Raw genomic sequence first — 22,467 nt, forward strand, 5'->3', positions numbered from 1 at the left:
CACTGTGGATCAGTTAGCTCTTTGTCCTGTGCTTTACAAGACAAAGAATAACACAAAACAACCCAAAGTGCACAGTTTTAGTCATAAAGAAAATACATACTCCTGCTTATCTTTTATTTGTACTCAGATTATATGTAGTTTTAAGAAAATGGCCACATTTGTCCCTGTTGATCTTTAAAATAATAGGGTCCTTTGAATGCTTCACTGTTGTATTTTATACAAAATGCTGCAAGGGCAAATTACACTTCATGTCACGAACAACTATTCTGGGGTGTCTGCGGAATGGAGTAATAATCTATTTAAAATGATACAGAATGATGAGGAAAACAGCAATGTATTTTAGAACCAAGCTGCAAAGGATTGCAATGTGCGCTACTCCTGATGTCGCATCACAACTCAAGATATTCCTGACTTTCATTGTTAAGCTACAGAAAAGTTCCTTTGCACACTGTGCTGCTTGTTTCTTTCTCCCTGCCCTCATTATGCAAGCTCCCCAAGGCCGGGAACCTTTTAAATGCTTGCCATGCAAGGGCGTGTTCCTTGCCGCACCCTAACCTTCACCCTCCTGCATGATGCCTGGGTTAAGCAGGCAAACAAAGGTAGTGATTAATGGGCAACACCAGAAGCTGGCACTTCCTCCTGTGGTGCTTAGGAAGAGAGCAAGATCCAGGGGTGACCCTCACTCCAGCCCAATGGAACCTGCTATGTTTGTCCACTCTGGCAGAGAGCCCATCTAGATCTCCTCCTTTCATCACTCATGATTTCTGTATCAGTATTCTCAGCATCACCTATGCTGTGGCACTGCAGTTGCCAGCTGTTCCCTTGAAGTATGCTTCCTCTTCCTGCAGTTTCCCTATTATTTAGTTTCATGCATCTTCCCTTGTCTCATTTCATCAGTCTCTGTGCCCATGGTAGGGTTTGAATTTACATCAAGGTGACAGATAGAAAGACCAGGGACTTTAAGGGAAACCTCGGAATGTATTTTTCCAAGGAGAATGCACCGGCACACTCTTAACATAAGGCTATCAAAACATGAGGTAAACTTTCCTGAGCAGCCACAGGCCAAGTGGGGAAAAATGTCAGGTTTCCACAAGGGAGTTCTCATCAGAGGAGGACCAGGAGGCTCCAGCCTTAGACCCAGCCCTGGGTCAGACTCCATCTGGAACAAGGCCGAGGAAGGGCCGTGTGAACCTAGGTGAGTTCACCCTCTAGCATCGAGGCTGAACAGGTCCCAAGACCAAGAGAGAGGTATATGCCAGTATTGTACCTGGCCTAAGGTCCGGTACCAGACTGTAGAAGGCCCTTGGGCACCAGATTGCAGTGGGCCCTCAGCAGCGGCAGCACAGCATGGTGGCACACTAATGTGGCAACATGGGAAGTGGCATGGCCAGGCCTATTTTAAGCCCATGCTGGTGGGGGGGGGAGGGGTGTTGCCTGGGAGGCTGGCTCCCGCTCGGCAATCCATACCAGCATTGTGTTGCGGGATGCATGGTCCATGACTGGATACTGACATGGATTGCAGAGCAGGAGCTACATCTACCCATCCCCAGCAGCAGGGGCCCCTCTCAGCCACAGGGGCCTTCAGCCAGTGTCCAACCTGGCAGCCCTCTGGTGCTAGGCCTGCCTGGCCTGTTAGCTAATCTCCTGCTGACTCTACGCTTGTCCCTGCATCTGCTTTACCCACAGACTGGCTGGACCCTGACGTTGGACTGTTCTGACTTTGCCTCTTGCTTGACCCTTTCGTGTGGACTCTGCTTGTATGGACCATGATTTTGGCCTAGTCCTGGATACTGCCTTGGTCATTACCCATGTTGATGCTGTTGCTGGCAAGTCTCTTGCTTCTCCAGGAGCCTAGTGAGAACAGCAAAGTGCAAGCCCCTTCAAGACAATGTTCTGTGTATGAACTGAGCCAGGAAGAAGCCTGCTAATGCATGCCTACCACTGAGTGATGAAGAGTTTGCCGATTTTTTAACAGTATTGATAGGCAAAATGAAATTAGTGTTCCCTATTTTCATTAACTTTTTGCTTCCCTATAGTTCCTCTTTGGGCACCTCAAGGCTTGATTTGAACAAAACTCACCAGGTGTTTAGCCCACAATCGTCTATCCCAGGGTAAGGAACCTCTGGCCTCTGGTCCAATCATGGCCCCCCATGGGTCCAATTTAACCCCTGAGGCCATATTCCTCAAACCACACCCACCAGCTGCTGTCACTAGTGAAGGCAAATGTTTGAAGGTGTATTCCCATCTGCTCTTCAGCTGACAGGCAGATCAGAGCATGCCTTCAATCCCCTTTGTATCTGAAAGCCCTGTGGTTCACTTTGAAGTCCCAAAAATTCAGGGGAGGAGGGGGGTTTCGAAGGGAAGCATCACCTGATGTCATCATGTGATTGACAGGTGGGCTGCCTCATACACCTGTCAACTTTGACCTGCCAAGGATTGGGGAGATGAAGATCTGGCCCCCCAGCCAGAAAATATTTCCCATTCCTGCTTTATCCAGTACCAAGACCAGGCCAGCCTTAGGACATGTGAAATAATAGTAAAGACATGAGCACGTGCAAAGAGCTTTCCTTTACCACTAAGTAATAATTATCAGCTATTACACATCATAGGATAGAGGAAGGACTTCCAGGAGAGCTTGAGTCCCATCACCTCTAACTTTAAAAAGTAGACACTGCTTAATACATGCCATGGTCTTCTGTGGTCCTTGCTCTGGCCTTTTCCTTTGTACTGTTTGATCATGGACCAGGTATAAGAGTGGGCATTTCTAGGTAGTGATGCAATTAGGTAATATTAGACTCTGGACTTGATAGTCTTGTCAGGAGGACCCTGTAGATAATGTATAAAAATGTAGTAAACCAGCCCTACTTGCATTTGGAGGCCTTCCTGCTCATTCTGCTGAGTGGGGCCTTGGTCTTCTGTTCCAAAGTCCTGTTCTGACAGCACCTTTGGGATGTATTCAGCTAAATCTTACTCAGAGTAGACCCACTGAACTTAGTGAACCTAAGTTACTAATGTCTATTCTGAGTAGGAGTACCACACATTGTTTCTAGACAGCCGAGTAGGACAGCGGTCTTTCTTTTGCCCTAGTTACATTTGAGGAACCTCAGACATTTTTACTTTGTGTTAGAAAATCTTGTTATCAGACAAAATATGCAATAGACTAGCTTTTAGAGACAGGAGAGAGGGAAGGAGAGGGGTTTTGTTTATTGCAAACAGCTGTTTATATATGAGGCAAAGCTATTAACCCTCCACCATTAGTATTAGTGAGTGGGAGTGCAATCCTCTGTATCCTTATTTGAAAGTAAGTTCCATTAAAGTCAACTGACCCCAAAACATGTGCTTTTTTAGGACTGGAATGTCAGGATGCAATCACCAAGGGTCACATTCCCTTCTGGGCAACCTTCTGGGGGCCACATGCCAATAGTGAGTGGGACCAGAGGTAAACATAGGCACAGCAATGAATGTAAACTTTACCTTGGTACAGTAAGCTAGTATCTTCAAACACTTGCACACACCCCTCTTTCCTCTATCCCGGCAAGCCTTAGGACATGTGAAATAATAGGAAAGACATGAGCACGTGCAAAGAGCTTTCCTTTACCACTAAGTAATAATTATCAGCTATTACACATCATAGGATAGAGGAAGGACTTCCAGGAGAGCTTGAGTCTCATATACCTCTAACTTTAAAAAGTAGACAAGTAGGCTAAATAAATAAGCAAGAGGCATTATGGGAGTTAGAGGACACATTTCAGCCAAGCAAAAACAGTCAAGAGTGTGATGCAAGGTCAATGAGGGGTGTGGCTATGGAGGCTGTATGGCCTGGGGAGAGTCCTGAGGGCCAGAGAGAGAGAGGCCTGGAGGGCCACATTTGGCCCCCAGGGCTCAGCCCTCCTCAGCCTATCCAGTTATGGTTGTTGGAACAATTCATAACTGTAATTTGTAATCCTATCTCTCTCTTGCCATCCCTTTGAAAATGTATCTATAAAGATCAGCTAAAGCTAGTATCTGCTACTCAGCAGGGGGGTTACTTTGCAAAATAAATTAGACCCAGGGGAAGAATGTGAGAGATGAAGTTTTTCTAGATCCCAGGGTTGAAGTGGGTGTGTACACACATGCACAGGTATATGTAAAGAGATGAAGCTAGAGGACAATATGTAATACCTGTTAATGTTGTAGAAAAAGGGAGACCCACCCAAAGAATGGCTACTGGGCTTGATTATCACTTTGCACCTTGTACTTCTAGTTGTGGGTGAATGGGTTGGGTCAAGATTGGTATATCTGTGCATATCAGAATCTTTAGGTGTATATATTTGTGTGGCCCCTCCCCAAACCTCACCTTTTCCATGAAGTCTTTACCTTAACTCTTTAATTCTCATGCCCAACGGCTTTAATCAAGCATAACTATACGTGACTGCATTTGCTTGGGTCCACCTTTTGCTACACTTGTTTCTCCCTCCCATCCCTCTTCTTACCATTCCTTCTTTTCTTCCATGCTATCAAAATTTAGACGGAAGATCACTGGGGACAGGAAACTGTCTCTGTTCATTAAACTCTTCAATGTGCCATGTACATAAATGGAAATGGACTGCCTTCAAGTTAATTCTGACTTATGGCGACCCTATGAATAGGGTTTTCATAGTAAGCAGTATTCAGAGTTGGTTTACCATTGCCTCCCTCTGAGGCTGAGAGGCAGTGACTGGCCCAAGGTCACCCAGTGAGCTTCATGGCTGTGTGGGGATTCCAACCCTGGTCTCCCAGGTTGTAGTCCAACACTCTAACCACCACACCACACTGGCTCTCTTGCCATGTACATAAGTGGTATTGTATTATAAATAAAAAGTTCTGAACTTTGGTGTACATCTGGCTTTTCATGTTTATTTTTCTTCTCTGGAATTTGAATGTAGCATGCAAGTTTCTTTAAAGTTATATACCAGTGCTTATTTTGAAGATGGCAGGGTTGGATCAAGTCTTAATGTGGTATTTAAGCATTTCCAGTTTGTGTATACATCTTCTGCATTCAGTACATGATTATTTTGTCCATATTTCTATAGTATTTGTGTACTTATGCATGAATCCATCTCAGGCTGCACTTTTGCATCTTGGTGTTGAGTGAGTTTTGTGTGTGCAGTTATATCTTCCTACGTTAAGGAAAAAGAGTACTTAATGTCTAGAGGTTGTGTGGAATTGTGCATTTGGTTAGTGTCCTGTTAGTGGCTGTTTTGTTTTTAAAAATCTACATAGAATGTATTTCTAAGAATTACTTACTGCACATGTTTGTAATTGTCATACATGGGACACAATGCGATTATTTAAAAGAAATGCCTTCCCAAGGATTGGGTAAAATAGAAAGCTCTCCTAATGCTGCACAATCAAAGGAGACTTCTGTTACCGGGAGAGTGTGAAACTGACATCCATCTAAACGTTTTTGGGAGACATATTTATGTTACATTTCTTTCAGTGAGCTGTGGTGAGCTTGCGGGGGGTTCTTTAATTTTGTCCCCTCAGAGCATCCCTGTGATATGACAAAGACCACCTAGCGAGTTTAATCTCTGAGAGGGATTTGATTTCCAGTCCCAACTTTTCAACCAGCTGCCAAGAACCACGTCGGTAAAAAGGGGAAAATAACGCACTGTTTAGGCACCCAGACCATTGGTGTCTATCTGTAGTCTGTTTTATCACCTTCCTGGTGGCTTAAGTACGTTAAACGTGGCCTTGTATTGCACGTCTGCTGTACTCGAGGGTTTTATACACACAGTATGCTTCACCCCCGGGGCTATGTGCGTTCGTCTTCTTCGCTCCCAGGTTCCCTCTGCTCTCCCCGCCCAGCCCAACTACTCTGACGCGGGTATCTTTACAACTCCTCCTCCTCCGGGCTGTTTACTGGAGCACGAGCTGCCGAGCAATGATCTCAGTACCCCCTTCGCGTGCGCCGCGATGGGCGTAGGCGCTCTGGCTCTCCAGCCAATGACAGCGCGCTTCCGCCACCGCCGCGCGCAGGGCCAGAATAAAAGGCACAGGGAAGCGCACATTTCAGCTGAGATAACTCACAATCTGCACTCGTTCGCTGGAGGCGCCCTTTTGGCCGGTACGGTACCTGCTGCTTTTGCTTCTCGGGGAGGGCTTGAAGCCGGCACGCTCGTACATCGGGCCCGCCTTCTCTGGGGGACAAAGCGTGAATCATCCCCGCTAGCAGAGCTTAGTCAGGGCGGGTGGTAGAGAAATCGCCGGAAAGACAAGCTTTTCTTTGGCCTCTCTCTGAAATCTGGAAGTGAAGCTTGGGGAGGGAGGCGGAAGCGCGCTTTCCTCGCTTCTGGGAGCAAGAAACTCGGCCCCAGGCAGGCAGATAGGGAGAAGGTCCTCCCTGATCAACCCCGGACGGTCCTAGCCCGGGTTTCCACCCCCTCCCAGCGCGCGGCTGATGTGCACGAAGATGGAGCAGCCTTTCTATCCTGATTCCTTTCTCTCCGGCTACGGGCAGGACTACAAGACGTTGAAGTCGGGCATGGCTCTGAACTTGTCGGCCGAGCCGTTCCGGGGCCTGAAGTCCCAGCTTCCTCACCACCTCCGCGGCCAAGAGGATGGCCCCACCGGCTACTTTCCGGGCTCGCTTCAACAACAACAGGCCGAGACCGGGAGCTCCTCGCTCAAACTGGCTGCCCCGGAGCTGGAGCGCCTCATCGTCCAGAACAGCAACGGTGTGATCACCACCACTCCCACGCCACCGGGCCAGTACTACTACCCGCGGGGGGCCACCGAGGAGCAGGAGGGCTTCGCCGACGGCTTCGTTAAGGCGCTCGACGATCTGCATAAGATGAACCACATGCCGCCTCCCAATGTCTCGATCGGGGCGGTGGCGGCAGCGGCAGCGGCGGCAGCGGCTTCCTCGGCCAGCAGCGGCTATGGTACTTCTCTCCCCCAAGAGCCGCCTCCCGTCTACACCAACCTGACCAGCTACAACCCCGCCGGCTCCCTGAGTAGCTCGTCCAACTACCCCAGTGCCAATCTCAGCTATATGCCTCAGCCTCACGGCTTGGCCTTGCCTCACGCTGCGCGAGGCTTCAAAGAGGAGCCCCAGACTGTGCCGGATGTGCAAAGCCCGCCTGTGTCTCCCATCAACATGGAAGATCAGGAGCGCATCAAGGTGGAGAGGAAGCGGCTGCGCAACCGCCTGGCCGCCACCAAGTGCAGGAAGAGGAAGCTTGAGCGCATCGCTCGGCTGGAGGAGAAGGTGAAGACTTTGAAGAGCGAGAACGCGGGACTGTCCAATACGGCCAGCGCGCTGAGGGACCAGGTAGCGCAGCTAAAGCAGAAAGTCATGAACCACGTGAACAACGGCTGCCAGCTCCTCTTGACGGCCAAGATGCAACAGTCCTTCTGATTGGGGGGACGGCAAGGCGATCCCTGCTGTCTCAAAGACCTGGAGGGGGTGGGGTGGGCGTGCTGAAAAGTGGGCTTGTAACGTAAAAGTTTACACGGAACTGGACTGACAAGCCGAGTTCCCAACTCTTCTGTTCTGAAGTCCTGTTTTCCAAGTTTATACGCCTGTGACTCTCAGTCTGGTGGATCCAGAACTCCGATCTGTGCTGAGTGTGTAAGAGGTTTTTATATCTGTATGTGTGAGTGATTTTTTGTGTGAGTGTATTTAAAAGCAAAAGCCTTTTTCTCTGCTGCATCGCTGGCTGGTGCAGCGGAACTGGAGGTACTCTGGACAGAGCCAAAAACTGGCCTTCTGATCTCTTCCTTGTGCCAGTAGAAAAGGAGATGATCACTTAATTTATAATTGAAACAAAAGGGACCAGAACAGAGGTTGGCAGAGAAGGGATGAAATCTCATCACCTCTCCTCCTCCGGAGAGCCCACTGCATGGACAAAAGGGTCACTGTGGAGGGGGAAGAGGGTTGTTTACTACTTGTGCTCTTAATTTCTTTTGAGTCCTCAAATTCAGTTTTTTTTTTTTGCAAAAGATTGTATTTGTGTTTTTGACTTTTTATTGAAGCTATTTAAGTAAACATGTTCTAACCTTTATCTTGTGTGCCTCTTTAAATCTGCTGCCTCCCCTATAGATAATTTTCAAAGGTTTTTTATATTAAAAAGAGACTTTATTTCGTAGAGCTTTTTAAAGAGCCTCTCAATTTCTTCCCGAATAGTTTGATTCCCTTGCTCATATTTTATAGGATCTAAAGTTTAGAGAGATGGGAGATAAGTTTAATTACATTTTGGCAACAACTTAACAGCCCTCCGACCGGCGGTACCTGTCTTCTCCCTTCCTGCCTGTGTCTTTTAAATCCTTAACGGGCTCGTTCACTGTAAACCGAGGATAATTTAGGCACATCAGCTCTGGCTTAACAAAGATTCCCCTCTCTCTCCCCCCTCCCATGTTTTCTCTAATCAATCAAACCTGATACTGTGCCTTGTTAGCCTCACCGCTTCGCGTCATTTCCCGGGTTTTTGGACTATTCTTTCCCCACCCCCCGCTTTCCTTTGATGTGAAACTGAGCAAAAGCTCTGCTGCTTAGAAAACCAGCTTGAGCCTCTTTCCCTTTCTCTAGCGAGGGACGGGAAGGGGAGGGGAGCGCGCGCAAAAGCGCCAAGGGGTGGCCTCCCACACGCCTAGCTTCACTTCCTCGATCTCACAAGTTCTGACTTCAGCTCTACTGGGTGGAGCCTCCGGGGTAAAAAGGAGGGGTTTTTTCGCGCTGACGCAGAGGAAGATGACCATGTATGGTCAGTTTCTGCCTAGTGACGTTTTTCTGGTCGGGCTCCATTCCGGGAACCCCCGCCCACGTTACCAGGCAAAGGGCCTTGGACTATGTCAATTTCCAGCCAAAGAAGGAAGGGGGTGATAATTTGGGGCTGGGAATGTCCCAGGGCGCAGCAGACCCACAAAACCCAGCGAACTGAGGTGGGTGGGGCGGAGTTGGCCCATGAAAGCAACCCACATAGCTCGCTCACACGTTATCCTGCGGGGAATGATACGCACCAAATGTAGCAAACTGTGGGTTTTTTCGTTAACTTTCCCGTAACGGTTATCGCTGCCGGTAATTGAAACTATTGCAGAGGTAGCACTGCCAATCGCAGTTAAACTGCTTTTTTGGCTTGCTTTTCAACCCCAACATAACTCCATGGTCCTTGTGTCTGTGTTGGTGAAGGAAGAATATCCTGTATTTCAAAGGTCTCCTTTTCTTATGGAGGGTTTATATGGTTTTAAAAACCAGCTTCTATAAATTGAAGTAACTTGTTATGGTTAAACATCTGGTCTTTTCTTTACGGAACGTGACCCTCGCCACAGCCCTATGAAGTTTGTCAGGCAGCTGAGAGATAGTGCCTTACCTATGGCCATCCAGTGAGCCCCATAGCAGGATGGACTCAAGCTAGGCTTCCTTGTCTCCATCCTAGCACAAGTCACTTTACCACTCTGGCTTGGGAGGGCTGTCCACTAGTGGCACTTGTATCATTGTTGAGGGTATGTTAGCATATATTCACAAGTGGTGGTGGTGGGATTCAAGACAGTGATGGAGAGCCTGTGACCCTCCAGATGTTGTTGAACTACAACTCCCATCAATCCTGATCACTGGCCATGTTGGCTATGGCTGATGGGAGTTAGTATCAAACAACATCTAGTATTAAACAATGTCTAGGAAGTCACAAGTTCCTCAGACCTAATTTAAGAAAAGGGCTTTTCCCACTGGATGCAAATGAAGCAGGGAATATCTTCTAATGGTTTCGCTATGTTTAGATGCTGCTGCTTAATGAGTGCTTGCCCAAGGATGGAAGCACAGTCTTTTCACTACTGTGGAAGGATTGGGGCAAACCAACTTCTGGCTAGTTGCCTATGTATTATGGAAAGTGGCATCAGGAGCGAGTCAGCATCCAACATCTGTGACAGGAGTTAGTGGGTATAGCTGATCTCCATGATTCAAGAGAAGATTACCTTTAAAACAGCAGGGAGTCTTATAGCATCTTAAAAACTAACTTTACAATTGTATTAAGGTATAAACGTTTGTGATTGATTCCATAAAGAGATGGATGATTGATTGAAGCCATAGCCCTGAACTTACAAGATCTGAACAGGGTGGTTTATAACATGCTATTGGAGGTCGCTGATTCATAGGGTTGCCATAAGTCATAATCAACTTGAAGGAACATAACAATAAGCTTTTGTAGACTGGGACCTGCTTCATCAAATATATGGAGTGTGATCATTAGGGTATATGGGGACTTCTGATCTCCTGGAAGTTGCTGAACTACAACTCCCATGACTTCTCACCATTGGCCATGCTTGCTAGGGCTGTTGGGCAACAACTGAAAGGCCAAAGATTCCCCACACCTGCGGTACACTACAGGGGAAAGAAAGTAAAACTGTCAATTTAAAAACAGCACATCGCCACCAATCCTCCATATCTGCTCCCTGTTCCTTTTTTGTTCCAAAAGAGTACCTAATTGCTGTAGGAATTGAATGATTAGTACTGCATGCAGTTGCAGGAATGGGAGGCTGCTTAATGAATGCAAGATTCTATAGGGGGTAAAGTTTTCATGTCAATGAGGCTATACTGACAGATGTAAGTAGTGCCGTGGCTGAACAATTTTTCTTAAGGGACTTTCAAGTGGGATTTCCCCCCCCTTGCATATATGTTGATTTGTGGGGAAAGTGAAGGGGACCAATAAAAACCAGTGTGACTTATGAGTGATAACCTTCCATATATAACATATCCTAGCACTGTTGCTGCTATCCTTTCATCCCTCTCCTCTGCTGCTTGCCATTAAATCCTAATCTATGAACAGCTACTATTCACCAAATGCTAAAAATGTGGAGGATTCTTGCTTACTTGTCTGTTTAGTTCTTATGAATGATTAAGCCACGGTGCTTAAAATTTTCTAAGCTCTGGGTGTGTGTGTGTGTGTATGATAAGATGTATGTAAAGATAAGGCAATCCTTACCTGTGGGCTTGCAGTCTAATAGTCATGATGCAAAAGGAAAAAGGAACAGAGAGGGAAGAAGAGAACGAGAGAGAGGACTGGAGCAGCTGTTGTTTCATAGGCCAATGGATAGAGCCAGGTTGGTCTCCTCATTGCAGTAATGTGCAGTAGTTTTGGGCCACCCAGCAGAGGCCAGAGTATGCCTCTCTTCAGCTCTGCAGTCCTAGGTAACTCAGTTAGTTAAATTGATAGTCTATTGACATTTCTTGCTCCTCCAGATCTGAGAGGGAGGGGAAAAGATTTTGTTAGTCTTGTGAGCAGGGTGTAGTCATCTGGGGACTCGGGGGGCTTAATCACCTTATTTTGGGGGGAGCCAGGTCCCAGCAGGGTCCCTATGTCTCCAGCATCCCATGAGCCAATCAGAATGAAAGGAGAGTGGGTTAGCCACTGAGAAGAGTCTTCTAGCATGCTTCCTTGTCCTTTCCTGCTGATTTGGAAGCAATCAGGGTGAAAGGGGAGTCAGCCACTTAGAAGACTCTTCTCAGCAGCTAACACTCTCCCATTTCATGCTGATTAGCTCCTAAGGATGTCTGCATTAACAAGGATCTCATTCTCAACCCACAGAAAAAAAGGGGGGAGAGGGTGTGGATGTGACTATCATGAAGGGACCCTGCACTTCTGAATTTGCCACTACACTACTGTTTGTGAGTTTGGTTTGATTATATGTCATCAAGCTGATACCACAGACAGCAGTGTGAATCAAGGAAAAACAGGATGGCCTATAAAGCAAGAGGCATTATAGTGCCCCGAGACCACTGCATTTGTCTGCTGTTGTCAGCTACTTGCAATCCAGCAGTCTTTATGTGGGCAGTGAAACTTTAAGCATTCTGTCTGGCCTTACTAGAGATCAAGCAGATGCCTTAGAGTGGAGGTATGAGTGTGAAACTGTAGGCAAGCCAAAACAAGGGAGCAGGATGTGGGATTCAAATTTTTCTTCTCCTAGGAATGCTCGCCCTCACCCATTCAGCCGCAGTTCAAAAGGTCAAGGTGACTCAGAAGAAAGTAAATGGGATGTGGGACTTTAGAGAGCACTTATGTCCTGCCCTTGTCACTGGGAGTTGATTTTGTGGAAGAAGGGTAGTGTTTGGGTTACCTAGTTCCTAGACCAGGATGATGTACAAATTGTCACAATTGCACTGAAGGGACCAACATATTTTTCTGAGCCCAGTGGATTCCAATGTGCCATAGTGGGTGGTCCAGAGAAAAGGGGTTTCAGCACAGAGGGTTGTTGTCCTTATCATTGGGGTTCCGCTGAAGAAAAGAGAACTGACAACTAGTGTTCTCAGTTTCTACATATAGTTCTCTCAAAAGGTGTGAAACAAAAGTTTAAGTGAAAAACTCACGTGAAGAGGGGACATCACGATCTTTATGAAAACTAGTAAATTGCATTAGCAAAAATGTCCAAATACTGTGGCATTTGGGTATATAAATTAGGGATTAGGATGTGAAGAAAATGTCCTGTGCATTTGGGTTGTATTTCAAATATTTACATTTATAATATTAAAGAGTCATTTTTAGATTTAGACTTGTCTTGTTCTTTTTTACAAAAAGTGGTAAGTTGCCTTGGATCTCATTGTGGAGGAGGCCCTGGGGCAATAGGTATATTTTAACAAAGAAGTAACAGGTATAATGCAGTGGCGGGGGAGAGGGAAAGAGGTGGAACTTTTCATGTCATATTTTAATGTTTGGTTAGTTGGGAATAAGTGAGACTAGGATACAGGAGAGCTAGGATCAGATCCCATCCCATATCTGGAAGGAGAGACAGATCTAAGTGATGGTAGGGACAGGGAGACAGGAACACAGCAACTGGAAGGTGGTCTAAATGGGACTGTGAGTCAGGGAGCTGAGCCGTCTAGCTGGGTGATGGGGAACAGCATTCAAGCCTCCTGAGTTCTTCTATTTCCAGCCATGGGAGGAGAGTGCAGGCTAACTGGGGAGTGTGCATGGTAAGGCATTCAAGGGAAAGCTGGGAGCCCGAGTGCCAGAAACATGCTGGTTGTATTCCACCTTGTCCTCTCTGCTGCCTGCTCGCGTGCTTAATGAGAATGACGCTACTTGTTGCTGTCTTCCAGGAGGCGGGGCAAGTTCCTTGCAGAACCAGCCTGGGGTTATCATCAACAGCCTGATGTCCACGGAAGCACAAGAAGCTGACGCGGGATGGAATGTGGCCACAGTGCGTGCCAGAGCTGAAGGCCCCAGCAGGGCATGTGTGGTAGGAGAGGCAGGCAGCACCCTGACTTCATGTCAAACCTCTGGGCAAAAGGGGGGGAGGGGTGAAAGACTGTTGTGTCACCTTCCAGTTCGTGTCTAAGTTGTTGAAACCGGAGGGGAAGGTACGAGGGATCTGTTTCAACATTCTGACATGACCAAAGCAGAAGGAAAAAACTGGATACTAAGATCTTATGTAGTGTAAAGACAGTGGGGCCAAATCAGAAAAGAAGAGGCTCACAGACCAAGCTAGAACTAATGAGAGATTAGAAACAGCCAAAAGTGTGGGGACAGGGAAAAAGTGAAGATCAATACTAGTAGCCAAATCAACCGAGGGGGATACCGTGGTTTTGTGGCTCAACTCCAACCAAGGAAGATGGAGAGTTTGTTTGTGTTTTTAGGTAGAATTGCTCAATATGTATTTCTGCTTCAGTCTTTACCAAGGAGGAAACGGTGATGAGACATTTAGTGCTGACAAAAACAAGGATGGGGAAAGGCCAAAGGATAGGAAAGCAATTCAGACCACTTGGGCAATCTGAATGAATTATGTTGGTGGATCCTGGTGACATTTACAGAAGGAGCTAGTGGGACAAATCTCTGAATCTATCCTAATTGCACACTTGTGGAAAACAGGTGTGGTCCGAGAAATGTGTTTCAACGTTTATCCTGCCCCTTTCCAAGAAGAGCTGAGCATAGGTAATAATAGTGAAAAAGAGGGCAAAATAAAAACAAAAACGCCCAGTTCTAAATACCTGTGCCTTCTTGACCCTGTCTGTTGAATGTCAGCCTAACTCAAAGAGGAAAGTTTTACTACTCTTTTGTAAAGCATTTCAGTATGGGCTTCTAGGGAATTCCACTGTGAATGCCTCTATGTTGTTCCTTTCCTGTTCATGCCTGGTGTAAGAAAGTACTCTCACATTATATATTTAATGAATGATGTAGGTAGTGTCTAAGCCAGCCTTTCCCAACCAGTGTGCCTCCAGATGTTGTTGGACCACAATTCCCATCTTTCCTGACCATTGGCAATGCTGGCTGAGGCTGATGGGAGTTGTGGTCCAACAACATCTGGAGGCACACTGGTACTCTAAGCTATCAAGGTGGGGATGGGAAACCTCATGCTGGGGGCCAAATGTGGCTCTTCAGGTCTCTCTATCTAGCCCTTGGGATTCTCCCTAGGCCACACCCTTCATTGACCTGCTGCACCCCTTGCTCCATTTCTTTTGCCTGGTTGGAATGTCATAGAGCTGTAAGAATGCCTCTTGCTTGCTTGGAGTGATATAAGGATAGAGACCTCTGACTTTTGTGGAGATGGACTGCAGTTTGTTGTACAAAGGTCACAGCTGTTGCCCTGCCCACCAATGGCATGCAGCCTCTAGAAGGGAATGTGGCCCTTGGGCTAAAAAAGGGTCCCTGCCGCTGCATTAAGGGCTCTAGAGGTCAACACGTAGCCATACAGCAATTGAAGGCATTGGTGGTACCACAACATAATTGCCTGAAGCTTTCAGGAGGAAGATGCCGACATCCACAGAACTTGACTTATTTAGATGGGATATTAGAACAAATAAAACAATTTACTTGTAAGATTAATGGGAAAAACACTAAGCAATTAAATTGCCTTTGTTAACAAAGACAACTACAGCACCAACTTATTTTGTTTTTCATATGATCGTTTAGTAGATGGAACTCTGTTGGTCCAAGGCTTTTGACCAAATCTACTATATGACATTACCTCCTCCTAAGAAAGCTTGTAAAATGACGAGAAGAAAACAATGTAAAGTGAGTGTGCACTTGGTTGGAAGTCAGCATTTAATATATTCATTAATCATTTGGATGAGTGAGCAGTCAGTGCACTTGCCAGATTTGCAGATGACAAAAGAATTGGCAGAGAATACATAGAATTCAAAGGACAGCCTAAAAAATTAAAAAACCCCAAACCAAACAATCCAATGATTGACAAATCAGACAGATTTGTCCTTGATGAATTTCATTTAAGTGGTTATAAATAAGCAAGTGAACAAAATTAACAATAATTCACTCTATGCTCTGAGGAATAAACTACAAAGAAATACATGTAAATTTATAAGCACCTTTACTTTTGATTTTCAGCAATAGAAGTTAAGCTGTTTAGGAAGATGATGGATTTTCCTCCTCTAAGGGCTTCCAATAAAGATTTTAGACATACATGTTTTGTGTTTTTTAGTGACATGATATTGTGCTTAGGGGTAGCAATTTCCCTGCAGCATCAATTTAGTCTCTTCTAAGTTTCTGATTCTTTAATACTGTGTGGTTGGGGGCAATGGTGGCTGTTGCCCATGGGACCTGGTGGGCAGAGCCAGAGCCAACTCATTCTAGTTTTATCCCCATTCTTCTCCTCCCTGCTGAGTCCTACAAGGGCAACACTGAGGCTGAGGAGGAGAAAGCTGGCAGCCAGGACCACCCCTTGGACTGGTTGTAAGTAAGGAGGTAGACTGGTGGGTAGGAGCTAACTGAGGTTCGTGGGGCAGTGCCCCATTTGCCCTAATGGATCAGCCACTGCTGGTTGGGGGTGAGAAGTCAAGATTTCTGACTTATCCGTGTAGCTGCAGCAGGGCCACACTTGTGCTATACTGCCAAGCCTAAGCGGTGGGACACATTAAGTGGAAAATCATCTGAAACAAGGATGAGGAGTACATAGGTTTGTTGGTGGGGAAGAAACAGCTGTTTTTCTAGCCCCAAGAAAATTTACACCACAGGAATGCTAATGCAATAATGTAATAAGAGGAATGAGGTTCAGTTCTGCCATGCATGCAAAATCAAGCCTTAGCCTCCTCTTTGGCTCCACCTGGTTTTGAGTTTGCAGCAACATCCTGGGTGAATACAGTATGTGCCAAGGCAGGGTCCAGGATTGTCTGAGAATTTGTTGAGCTGTGTCAGCTTCCCCCAATGAACTTGTTCAGCTTTGTCCTATATAGTGCAAATATCTGAGCTGTTACATTTTTGGGTTAAAACAGTTTCAGTTCTCCAAAGATGCCCAGTGGCGCTCTCTGCTGGCACAGCCACTATTTGCCTTCACTGTGACAACTCATTTCTATTGAGCTGCCTTGTTTTATTTTTTCATTACATTTATACCCCGCCTTTCCTCCAAGGAGCTCAGGGTGGCATATACAAGTCTTCACCTCCCAATTTTATCCTTGCAACAACTGTGTGAGGTAAGGTACACTGTGTGACTGGCCCAAGGTTACCCAGTGAGCTTCATGACAGAATGGGGAGTTGAACCCCTGGTCTCCCTGTTCCTAATCCAACACTCTAGCCCCAACACCACACACCAATACAGTCATGTTCATTTTTTCAAGAGAAGCCATCAGCTTGTTCTCCAGTGCAGATCAAAATCAGCTAACCATGTCAGCACATTAGAACAAAACCCACAAGGACAGCAAGAGAATGCCTTTATTAGGAACAATCAGTGCAGCTTATGCAAATGTTTTAGGTTACAACACAAGGGAAGGGTGATAGGTAAGCTATAGAGCATCTGCTTTGCATGCTGAAGATCCCTAGTTCAATCCCTGGCATCTTCAGACAGTGCTGCGAAGGGCTCCTACCTGAAAGGTAGAACAGGGGTGGGGAAATTTCTGATTGGGATAAGTGCAGCCCTCTAGGCTTCTTCATTTGGCTCTCTTCCTAAACCACACCTTTCTTAAGTACTTTCCCCTGGCAGGAATGCTTCCTTGAACAGTAATGTCTCTTGCTTGCCTAGGAGGAGGATGGAGAGATGGGGTGTTAGAAACCTCTGACTTTTTGCATGGCTGGAATGTAACCTATTGTACAAAGATAAGAATGACATCTACTTCTGTGCCCATACCCACCACTGGTAGGCAGCCCTTAGAAGGTTACCTATAAGGGATTAGATGAAAAAGGCCTTAGAGAGCCACTACCAGTCATCGTAGATAATACTGAGCTAGATGGACACCAACATTCTGCCATATTAGATCCCCTTCTTGTGTTCCTAACACCAAGATATGCTGCATGTAGTTTTTGTGATAAACTGGAGTGCAGATGAATTAAACTGGAGGGAAAGGGCTTGATAATTTGGAAAAAGCTTGCAGCAAATTAAAGCGATGCAGGAATATGAAATACAGCTGTCAGTAAGAGACTCATATTATAGATCTGGGATTCAGATTTCTCTGCATTCTACCATCACATTCCAGGCTGAAAAAGCAATGGAGATACAGCTTTTTAAAAACTGTTTATTGTAAAAAAAAATAAAAGTACATGAAGGGGACACAATGTCCAACATTCAAAAAAAGGGAATTTCAACACAATTAGAAAACAAGGATGACAATAATAAATGAATAAATGGAGGGGGTAGTTGGGAAAGAAGGAAGGAGAGGAAAGGGGAGATAGGATAGGGAGAAGGGAAAGAGAAAAGAGGGGAAGAAGAAGAGAAGAGAGGAAAGAGGGAGAAAGGTGAGAGGAGGACAGAAGGGAGGTTGGAGAGAGGTTAGAATAAAGCATTGCTGAGGAAGAGGAGTGTGTGAACAACATTCGTATTTCAATATATTGCTATTTGACTTATATATAACATTTAAATGACAGTAAGAAGAGGAGTTAAGAAGGGGCACAAAGGTAAGGCATTGGTATGGTTCTGGGGTGCTTCAACCATGGACATCTCTCCATAGGGAGTGATGGGTGGAGGGAGGCTCCAGCCATGCAGCTTTGTTGCAATATGGCTAATTAACATGTACCATTTTGTGTGAAATGTGTCTTCCTTTGAGGGGCTATGTTGTTTTCTTTGTTGTTGGACGAGATTCTCCATAAGGGCTATTGCCCAGATTTGTTGGTACCATTATTTTATCAAGTCATGGTCTGTTTCCAGTGGTGTGCCACAATGATGTGTGCCGCTACAAAGAAGGACACCAGTAACTCCTTCAAGTGCAAAACCTCACTGTCTCCCTGGAATATTGAGAGGAGTGCTGTGAGTGAGTCGCGTACTATTTGTAATGAGTCCGATTTCATGGAATACTTTGTTCCAGAAAGTCTGGATGATTGGGCATGTCCACCACATATGGAAGTAGGTATCTGTCTCTTGCATAATGAGCTAGTAGCCTTAGTGATTCTGCTGAGGATATGGAGGGTCAGGTACCATTTTTGATCATTTTGAAGGAGTTCTCTCTCAGCCTGGCTGAAGCAGAGTGAAAGGGATTTCCCCCCCAAACAGAGTTCCATTTTATGAGATCAGTCTCAGTGTTGGTATCCTGTTCCCATATGTTTTGAAGGCACAGCTTTTGAGCAGGGAGGCAGTTCATCACTCATCATGCACACTCTTCCACTGCATACATTCCTCTGTCCAGGTCATGCAACAGTCATGACCAAAGGATAATTTTTTCTAACACTATATACCTAGAATTAAATCAGGGCTCGGTAACCTAACACATTCAAATACATACATCAGATAATAGTAATAATGTGCAAATAGACACCAATATAATTATTTTCCGCCACAACTTCAGGACAGTAGTCACTCAAAACAGATTCCAGTTCTCTACACCTTGCCAAAGGTGCAACACCATCATCAACAAGGACAAATTAAGTAGTTCTTGGTGCCAGTTTCAATACAATGGAGTGTGAACTGCTAGTTCTAGAGCAAACAGGCCCCTCCTAGTCAAGAACAGCAGAAGGTTTGACAGGAGTAGGCACTGAATTTCCAGAAACTAAATTACACAAAGCACCTTGTTGTGCAATAGGGCCCTGCCAAATTGGGGGTCCTCCTGTGGTATAGTTATGAGATTGCTTTTTTATCTTTAATACTTAACATGAGAAAACCAATTACAAAGCACTGGCAATTTCATATTAAGGCTAGCAGAAAGTATAGTGTTAGATAAAGGTGTCAGAATATGGTTCTCCATAGTTACACCCCATGTCTTCTAATGTTGTATGAAACCTTACTTGAGTACCCACACGCTTGAACATGAAGCTTGTTCCATGAAGTTACAGCATCCTCTACTGGCAGATGTATGGTAGTATTAGAAACAAAAGCCATTCCTTTCAGATTAAGAGGTAGCACATCTATTTTAAACCCAGAAAATGCCTTCTAAATCCACCAGTGCCCATAAAGACAGGTATTCTTTCGATACAAGAACAATAATTTTACTATAAATATTGAAGAACAGGCAGCATCTTACCTTATACCAGATTTGAGGTCCCTGTGGCTCCTCAGATGTTGTTGGGTGTCCCCAACCAGCCTTACTAATGAGCAGGGTTGAGGAGAGTTATGGTCCAGCAACATCTGGAGGGCCACAGGTTTCTCATGCTTGCTTTATACAAAGCTACTGTATCGCAACAATCATAAGAACATAAGAAGAGCCTGCTGGATCAGGCCAGTGGCCCATCTAGTCCAGCATCCTGTTCTCACAGTGGCCAACCAGGTGCCTGGGAGAAGCCCACAAGCAGGACCCGAGTGCAAGAACACTCTCCCCTCCTGAGGCTTCCGGCAACTGGTTTTCAGAAGCATGCTGCCTCTGACTAGGGTGGCAGAGCACAGCCATCACGGGTAGTAGCCATTGATAGCCCTGTCCTCCATGAATTTGTCTAATCTTCTTTTAAAGCCATCCAAGCTGGTGGCCATTACTGCATCTTGTGGGAGCAAATTCCATAGTTTTAACTATGCTCTGAGTAAAGTACTTCCTTTTGTCTGTCCTGAATCTTCCAACATTCAGCTTCTTTGAATGTCCAGAAGTTCTAGTATTAATCAAGATCAGAATAATCCTTTAATCAGATGTTCAGTCAAATGTTAATTTATTTTGTGAGGTCTTCCACAAGAGCTCAATTTTTATGTCTTTTAAAATTACATCACAATCCTATCAGAGGGAAACCAAAAATGTCTGGAAGAGTCATCTGGTTCATGTAACTTTCAGCAGTTATCACTGTTCCACAGCAGTGTAAACATTTTAGACAGATACCTTTGCAACTACCTCCATACTTCCAAGTTAAACATCACAAGCTAGCAACCCAGATTTTGCTCTCCAAAAATTGATTGCCAATATAGCTGCCTAATATAACTTAGATTAAGATATCAGTGCTTGACAACTATTGGTTTGCACCCAATAACCAGGTCTGTTTTAATTCCTCTACCTATTCACATAAGTGACATCCAGTCTAAGGGAAATTTTGAAGAGGATACAGCTACTGCAAGATTTGAAGATGCTACTATATAGCAGGAACCCCAGGAAGGGGTGGCTGCTTAGCATCTTGGCTGACAGTGGCTAGTGCTGTATAAGAAACAAATGCACAATTGCATGAATTCTAATGCTCCTGTGAATAGGACAAGAGTTTTCTTTTACAGAATTGAGTGTTCCTCCCTCTTCAGCCCTGTGAAAATTTGTTATGATTGCACAATTTTTGGAATGGCCCAGGATATGGCATTTTTGAGTGGTGGCGGCGGCAGCTAGATAGCAGAAATCACCCTCACTTGTGTGAACAGAGGAGTAACGTGGGATCTAATCCATTACCTTCAAGTTCTGATGATGACATTCAAATTACGTTAAGGAAGTACTGGCTTGCTGCAGGCTTCCTGCTGTTAGAATGAGCCAGAGGAAGTCCTTGCTGTGAGCTGTTATGACTTGGGCTTAGACAGCTAGAAAAGATTTGCCCCAGTTCTCCTAGCTATTAGGTTGAGCCCTTTTTGCAAATAATGCCTGTCTAAGATGCAGAGCAAATCTCTATCTTCAAGGTCATGCCTGGATCAGCACTTGGTTCCTCTGTCATTCTAATTCAGATTCAAGATTATTGAACTGTAGCTGAGAGACTTGTACTCTAGTGGCAGGTTTAATTGATAATTTGCAGAATGAAAAAGATGGATTATATTTGCTAATCAGGATGATTAGCTATCTGTATGGTAGTGATACCAAGGCCTGAAAAAACATTTTCCCCAGGCCTTCATGCTGCTAATCCTATGCTTCTGAAGAGCTAGTCCCTAAGGCACCTAGAACAGGAATTCCCAAACTAGTCTGAGAGCTTCAGTCAAGTGGTCCATGGAGTGTCTAAAAACATAATTAGATCATACAGCATATTACCATTGCTACAACAGGCAGAAAAATAATGGAGTGGTCTGCAAAGACCCTCAGTAATTTTCAAGTGGTCAGTGGGGGGGGGGGAAGCTTGGGAACCATTGATCTAGAGAATTCCAGTGCTGCCAGAATTAAGCTGCTTTTGCAGAATGCATAAGCTACACTAGTCTCACAATAGTGGTTCCCAAACTCCACCCCCAATGTTACGAGGCTGAAGGCCCTGGAGACTGCCAACTAAAATTCTCACCCCACACACCCGTTGTATTGCTGGTTATGCGTTCCTGAGATATTGTGCAAAGGACAAGGGCAGCTGGTGAGAAACAAAATTAACCAAGAGCCACTGAATAAATGTTATCTTCTCCTTGGCAGATTTCCTTCATGCACAGCAGATCATCCCATTGTTCAAAAAGTAGTCCGAGTTTCTCAGGGTCAGCAAGAAATGTACAGACACACACAAAATCACCTCATACCCAGACCCCTCCTTTGCAGGGGTGTGTGAGAGCGAAAGTCTTTTTAAAAGAGGCTTGAATCTAGGAAGAGGGGGGGAATGGTGATCTGAGCTCCAACACATGTAACTACACTCTCAAAGAACTCAATAAGGGACGGCAGGGACAAAACCAGGAAGAGATTCTGTGCCTCGGCCTAAGCCTTGAGGCAGATTCCTTCCTGATTTCGGGTCAGAGTTCTTCCACATCACTTCAGCTGCATCCCACTGCCCACTCGTGGGCCTAGGATAGGTCATCTCTCCTACCTGTCACTTCTTATAGTAATAGGGTCCTTTGATCTCTTTAGTTTAAAGTTATGAATGGGTTAGGATATTAATGATTAATGCTGCCATGCACCCAGTAATTTTGTAATGCTAATCTGCTCTTTTCTCTCAATAAAAGAAAGCTTTGCTTTAGTCTGATTTGGACCTGCATTTCTTGGGTTATACATGCACCATTTAGGCACATTTCAGGGCAAAGCACTTGTTTTATCCCTAGCCAAAGATCCCCCTCCTCTCAAGGAGGTGTGTTTCATGGGACATGTGGGTGGCAAGTACACACCCTCAGGTTCCCATGTCGTAACACCAACCACTTGAAATCTGCTGAGGGGCCACTTAGGCTGCAGTCCATGTCTGCTCAGAAGTAAGATCCATTGAGTTCAATGGGACTTACTCCCAGGTAAGTGTGTATTGGATTGCAGCCTTAATGATTTTTCTGCCTGTTGTAGCAATTTGTCGGGAGGCAGAGTTGGGGTCC

At 45.4% G+C, this 22,467-nt stretch overlaps 2 protein-coding genes across 2 annotated transcripts in view; both read left to right on the forward strand.

Moving 5' to 3' along the window:
• The first annotated feature begins 463 nt into the window (after positions 1 to 463).
• Positions 464 to 22,467, forward strand: part of PTTG1 (PTTG1 regulator of sister chromatid separation, securin) — a 294,965-nt gene continuing 272,961 nt past the window's right edge. Inside the window, exon 1 of the mRNA XM_061616761.1 lies at positions 464 to 468. The gene's annotated coding sequence lies outside the window, so the exon portion shown is untranslated. The remainder of the gene's footprint in view (positions 469 to 22,467) is intronic.
• On the forward strand, positions 6,014 to 8,024 carry JUNB (JunB proto-oncogene, AP-1 transcription factor subunit). Its single transcript, XM_061616730.1, has one exon. It carries the CDS (start codon positions 6,419 to 6,421, stop codon positions 7,376 to 7,378), a length of 960 nt encoding a protein of 319 aa, XP_061472714.1. The 5' UTR covers positions 6,014 to 6,418; the 3' UTR covers positions 7,379 to 8,024.

This window comes from Rhineura floridana, chromosome 3 (assembly GCF_030035675.1).
Source record: "Rhineura floridana isolate rRhiFlo1 chromosome 3, rRhiFlo1.hap2, whole genome shotgun sequence".
Lineage (NCBI taxonomy): Eukaryota > Metazoa > Chordata > Lepidosauria > Squamata > Rhineuridae > Rhineura > Rhineura floridana.

What these genes read in the sequence shown, in the direction of transcription:
- JUNB (XM_061616730.1), top strand. Translation starts at nt 6,419, where the DNA reads ATGTGCACGAAGATGGAGCAGCCTTTCTATCCTGATTCCTTTCTCTCC.